Source organism: Cebus imitator, unplaced genomic scaffold, assembly GCF_001604975.1.
Source record: "Cebus imitator isolate Cc_AM_T3 unplaced genomic scaffold, Cebus_imitator-1.0 Scaffold117, whole genome shotgun sequence".
Lineage (NCBI taxonomy): Eukaryota > Metazoa > Chordata > Mammalia > Primates > Cebidae > Cebus > Cebus imitator.
Window position 1 is genome coordinate 3,209,382 of NW_016107432.1, and position 5,786 is coordinate 3,215,167.

Here is a 5,786-nt window from a genome sequence, read left to right on the forward strand (position 1 = left end):
CAGGAGAGGTGTGGGTTGTCCGTGTCCACGGGGAATAGATTATTTTTATGATTGGGGTGAGGCGAACACGCTCATGCAGGAGAGGTGTGGGTTGTGCGTGTCCACGGGGAATAGATTATTTTTATGATTGGGGTGAGGTGAGCACTCATGCAGGAGAGGTGTGTGTTGTGCACCTAGCTTCACGTGCGTGTTTTTGGCTTGCTGTGCCCAACCTTGCCCGGTGTGGAACCCATGCCCCATGCACCTTTGACCCTTCCTGGACTGATCTCTGTGGTGGCACCTGCAGCTGCAGCAGCCTGGTGGATCACTGGCCAGTCCTGTGTTTCACTGTCTGATAGCGCCATGCCCATCCACTCCTCTCCTATTCAGAAATGTCTTTAACTGTTCATTATTCTAGATGAACTTTGGGATTATTTTGTCAACATACACTTAGCATTTTTTTTTTTTTTTTTTGGTCAAAAATTGGGTTGCTTATCATCCAGGGACGTGGAGTGGCTCTCCATTCACCAGGGCTTTCTTGGGTCTTGGTCGAGGTTTAGAGTAGATACTTGGAGACCAGAGGCTTCTAAGACTTCTGTCTCTGAAAGTACCATGGTGTGTCCTGGGTGTGGGGCTGGCGGGGCTCACACCAGGGGAGCGGACCCCTCACCATCCTCCTTCCTCTCCAGGTGCCCTACGAGACACTGAACAAACGCTTTCGCGCCGCTCAGAAGAACATTGACCGGGAGACCAGCCACGTCACTATGGTGGTGGCCGAGCTGGAGAAGACGCTCAGTGGCTGCCCTGCCGTGGACTCTGTGGTCAGCTTGCTGGATGGTGTGGTAGAGAAGCTCAGCGTCCTTAAGAGGAAGGTTGGTCCCTCCCAGTGGTCCCTCTTCAGCTGGGGGCACAGACACTCCATTTGTCTTGAAAATGAGTCCTAAGACTGGCAAGCTGCCATGGTGGGAACGTGGGAGGTACAGCTGGGGGCCCCCTTCCCTGTGCCCTGCCTTCTGGGACCACTGTCGGCTGAGCAGGCCAGCTTCCTGTTCCTGTAGGACCATGTTGTCCTGCTCCAGGAGTGTCCAGAGCCCAGGCAGAAGAGAGGCCAAGATGTATAGAAAGTTGATTTTTTTTCTCTTTTTTTGGAGACATATCACTCTGTCACCTAGGCTGGAGTTCAGTGGCACGATCTCGACTCTCTGCAGCCTCCGCCCTCTGGATTCAAGCAGTTCTCCTGCCTCAGCCTCATGAGTAGCTGGGATTACAGGTGCACATCACCATGCCCAGCTAATTTTTGTATTTTTAGTAGAGACGGGGTTTCATCATGTTGGCCATAGGGGTCTCAAACTCCTGATCTCAAGTGATCTGCCCTCCTGGGCCTCCCAAAGTGCTGAGATTATAGGTGTGAGCCACTGCACCCAGCCCGATTGATTACTTTTAGATAGAAATTCACCTCAAAGGAGCATGTGGAGTTCCTTGTCACTAGGATGAATGGACAAGGGCATTGGGACAAATCTGGCGCACTGAAGACACCCAGAAAGTGGGATAAGATATCTTAACACATTGCAGTGAAAATATCCAATATATTGTGAAACAGAAAGAAATCACTAGGCCAGAACTGGAGGGCAGGGAGTCAGAGATGAAAACAGCAAGAGACGGCTGTTGCCCTCAGAGTGTCGGCAAGGTCACATGGAGGTGAGGACTAATGACCCAGGCCATGGAAAGTGGGGCCCAGTGGAGAGAAGCTGGGACCCCATGGTGCTACAGCTCAGGGTGGGTTGTGCCAGAAGTGGACTGGCATTGACAGAGTGTTGCAGCCCAGGTTCACAGTACCTGGGTGATGGGAGACCCTTAGCCTTCCCTCCAGTGAGGTGGTGCCGACTGGTGGTGCCTTCCAGCTCTGGGCAGAGTAAATTCAGATTATTTTATGGGGAGGACACCCTCAATATGGGCATAAGATGATTCTTAAAAGTAAGTTTTCAAGTACAACATCCAGCACAGAGACAGCCTGGGTGACATTGAGACCCTATCTGAAGACACCGTGATGGATTAGAGACCCAGCAGACGACAGACTGCAGCACAGACTGCGGGCGTGGGTGCTGCCAGGTGCCACACTTTACTCAGAGAGCTGCACAGACTGCAGGTGTGGGGCTGCAGTACTGTGAACCTGGGCTGCAACACTCTGTCAATGCCAGTCCACTTCTGCTAGGTGCCACACTTTACTCAGAACTGCACAGACTGCAGGTGTGGGAGCTGCCAGGTGCCACACTTTATTCAGAGAGCTGCACCGACTGCAGGTGTGGGGACTGCCAGGTGCCATACTTTACTCAGAGCTGCACAGACTGCAGGTGTGGGAGCTGCCACATGCCACATTTTATTCAGAGCTGCACAGACTGCAGGTGTGGGGACTGCCAGGTGCCACACTTTACTCAGAGCTGCACAGACTGCAGGTGTGGGAGCTGCCAGGTGCCACACTTTACTCAGAGAACTGCACAGACTGAAGGTGTGGAGACTGCCACGTGCCACACTTTACTCAGAGCTGCACAGACTGCAGGTGTGGGAGCTGCCAAGTGCCACGCTTTACTCAGAACTGCACAGACTGCAGGTGTGGGGACTGCCAGGTGCCACACTTTACTCAGAGCTGCACAGACTGCAGGTGTGTGAGCTGCCAGGTGCCACACTTTACTCAGAGCTGCACAGACTGCAGGTGTGGGAGCTGCCACGTGCCACACTTTACTCAGAGAACTGCACAGACTGAAGGTGTGGAGACTGCCAGGTGCCACACTTTACTCAGAGCTGCACAGACTGCAGGTGTGTGAGCTGCCAGGTGCCACACTTTACTAAGAGCTGCACAGACTGCAGGTGTGGGAGCTGCCAGGTGCCACACTTTACTCAGAGCTGCACAGACTGCAGGTGTGGCGACTGCCAGGTGCCACACTTTACTGTGCTTAAAGAATACAAACAGGCTGGTGGGTCACGCCTGTGAAGTACTGTGGAAAGCTGAGGCAGCAGAATTACTTGAGCCCAGGAGTTTGAGACCAGCCTGGGCAACATGGCGAAACCTTATCTCTACAAAAAATATTAGCCAGGTGTGGTGGTGCACACCTGTAGTCTCAGCTACTTGGGAGGCTCAGACAGGAGAATCGCATGAGCCCAGGAGTTTAAGTCTGTAGTGAGTGGGGATTGTGTCACTACATTCCATCCTGGGCAGTGGAATGAGACGCTGTCTTTAAAAAAAAAAAAAAATGTGATTGGCCTGGCACAGTGGCTTCGACCTGTAATCCCAGCACTTTTGGAGACCAAAGCAGACGGGTCACCTGAGATTAGGAGCTCCAGACCAGCCTGGCCAACATGGCGAAACCCTGTCTCTAGTAAAATTACAAAAATATTAGCTAGGCGTGGTATGTACCTGTGGTCCCAGGCACTTGAGAGGCTGAGGTGGGAGAATTGCTTGAACCTGGGAGTGAGAGTTTTCAGTGACCTGAGATCTCACCACTGCAGTCCAGCCTGCACGGAGACTATCTCCAAAATAAAAAGTGATTTAGAGTTTAAAAGGAATTAAAACTTCAAGAAATGGGAAATGTAACCAAAATGAAAAACTCAACATTTGCCTGTAATAGTTTAACAGTTAACAGTTAGACAAAGCTAAAGAGAGAATCAGTGAACTGAAGTAATGACCTAGAACGGAGCACAGAGATGGAAAAATGAAAGTGCCCGTGAGAATAAAGCACAGAATAGAGCAGAAAGCTGTGGTAGGTTTGACCAGAGCCCACCAGTGGGTGGGGCCAGAGATGGCGCAGGGAGAGCGACCAAGGTTTCAGAACTGATGAGTGCTACCAGGTCAGAATCCCACACAGAGTAAGTGGCAACATGGCTTCAGGATATGTTAACATAAAGCCAGAAATAACAGAGAAACTGCAGGTCCAGGGTGGCGGATTTTCATGGGCCTCTGTCCTCTCCTGGGCCAGCACACCTACCTAGCGGACCTCAGTAGAGCATGGTCCTTGTATTTCTGTCCCGCCATCTCCACTTTTCTCCTCGTGAGTGTCATAGACTGGGGCAGCCTGGCCTCCCTTGGCGCAGGGCTGTGGGGCGTCCCTGTCCTGAATGGGTCTCTGTTGTGTGTGGCTCAGGCGGTGGAGTCCATCCAGGCCGAAGATGAGAGTGCCAAGCTGTGCAAGCGCCGGATCGAGCACCTCAAAGAGCACAGCAGCGACCAGCCCGCGGCGGCCAGCGTGTGGAAGAGGAAGCGCATGGACCGCATGATGGTGGAGCACCTGCTGCGCTGCGGCTACTACAACACGGCTGTCAAGCTGGCGCGCCAGAGCGGCATTGAGGTGGGCGCCTGCTGGGTATGGGCACAGTGCCCCAGCAGGCCTGGGCCAACGGCCTACCGCCCTGCAGCATGTCCCCGGCATGCCTGTGTGTGCCCCTCCTGCCACCACGTGTGTGTGTGTGTGTGTGTGCGTGCGTGCGTGCGCACATCCCCCAGCGTTTGTGTCTGCACGGTGGTGAACGCCTCCGCCCCAGCTGAGAGAGGCCTGACCCTTTGGGGAATACGCCTCAGACTTCACCTTCCGAAGGAAGTAAGTCTGTCTCAGTGGCTCTCCAGGTTCTTCTCATTTCCCTGTGGCCGTTTCCACACATCCTGCTTAGGAAAGTGTGCAGAGGATATTCCCGCTTGATACCTGCACCCCTGCTTTCATGCTGGTGGGTCCCCATCGCTGCCTTGTGAGAGCTTTGCCTTTATCTCAGGCGGGGTGCATTTTCTGTGTTTTCTGTGGCACCTTGTTCAGCCATAGAAACGCGTGGCACCCTTGCCCTCCACTGGTACAGCTGAGCAGACACCAGGAGGTGCTGCCCCCGCCCTTAGCTGCCTTCACAGGCTCATCTGCACCTTTTGGCAGGGTTAGCTGGGGCGCCCCTCCACCACTGGGCAGTCATCCACCGCTGTGGGGTCCCTCCCCGACCAACACTCGAGCTGGTCACCCTTTGCCCCGTCCAGATCCCACTGTGAGAGCACAGCCTCACCTGACTTGAGTTGGGGTGGCATCCATGTTCTCTGTTGATTAAGACGACAGCACTTGAGAATCGGGCAGAACTTGTGTGAGAAGCCCGAGCCCCATGGCCCTGCCCCGGGCCCAGCCTCCCCACACCTCGCTGTGTGCCCAGCCTTACAGGCCTCCTTCCCACGGTGCTCCCTGAAATGGCTCCTCAGCCAGCCTCCTTGCTGCTTTTTTCTAACCAGGGGTCTTCTCGCTTTCCACGGCTTAAATCCCACCCACAGGAGCATGGCTCCTACTTGGGGCAAGACAGGCCTCAGCCCTGGCCACGTTAAACCCAGCACAAGGCTTCCTTCTCAGGCCAGGAGGCCGCCTCACATTGTGCAGTCCCAGGCCTCGTGTGCCTGTGGGGCTACACTCACGATCCTTCCCGCTGCCACCTGGCTCCCCTGAACTGTGGCACTCCAGACTCACCCCACACCCACACTCCAGACTCACCCTGGACCCACACCCCAGACCCACATCAGACCCACACCCCAGACTCACCCCCTGACCCACACTTCAGACTCACCCCAGACTTACCCCAGACCCACCCCAGACTCACCCCAGACCCACCCGACTCACCCCTGACCCACACTCCACACTCAACCCAGACTCACAGCAGACTCACCCGAGTCCCACACCCCAGACTCACCCCAGACCCATACTCCAGACTCACTGCGGACCCACACTCCAGACTCACCCCTGACCCACACTCCAGACTCACCCCAGACCCACACTCCAGACTCACCCCAGACTCAC

General features: G+C 54.7%; 1 protein-coding gene and 1 long non-coding RNA gene across 2 annotated transcripts in view; both read left to right on the top strand.

Moving 5' to 3' along the window:
* The window catches only part of MAEA (macrophage erythroblast attacher, E3 ubiquitin ligase), a 53,725-nt gene that overhangs the window by 23,424 nt on the left and 24,515 nt on the right, over positions 1 to 5,786 (top strand). The window contains exons 2-3 of the mRNA XM_017538971.2: positions 669 to 851; positions 4,116 to 4,319. Coding sequence (XP_017394460.1) covers positions 669 to 851; positions 4,116 to 4,319 — 387 coding nt within the window. The remainder of the gene's footprint in view (positions 1 to 668; positions 852 to 4,115; positions 4,320 to 5,786) is intronic.
* Positions 1,372 to 3,013, top strand: LOC108311561. Its single transcript, XR_001828267.2, has 3 exons — positions 1,372 to 2,125; positions 2,227 to 2,279; positions 2,382 to 3,013. It is a non-coding gene; the product is annotated as an uncharacterized LOC108311561 (long non-coding RNA).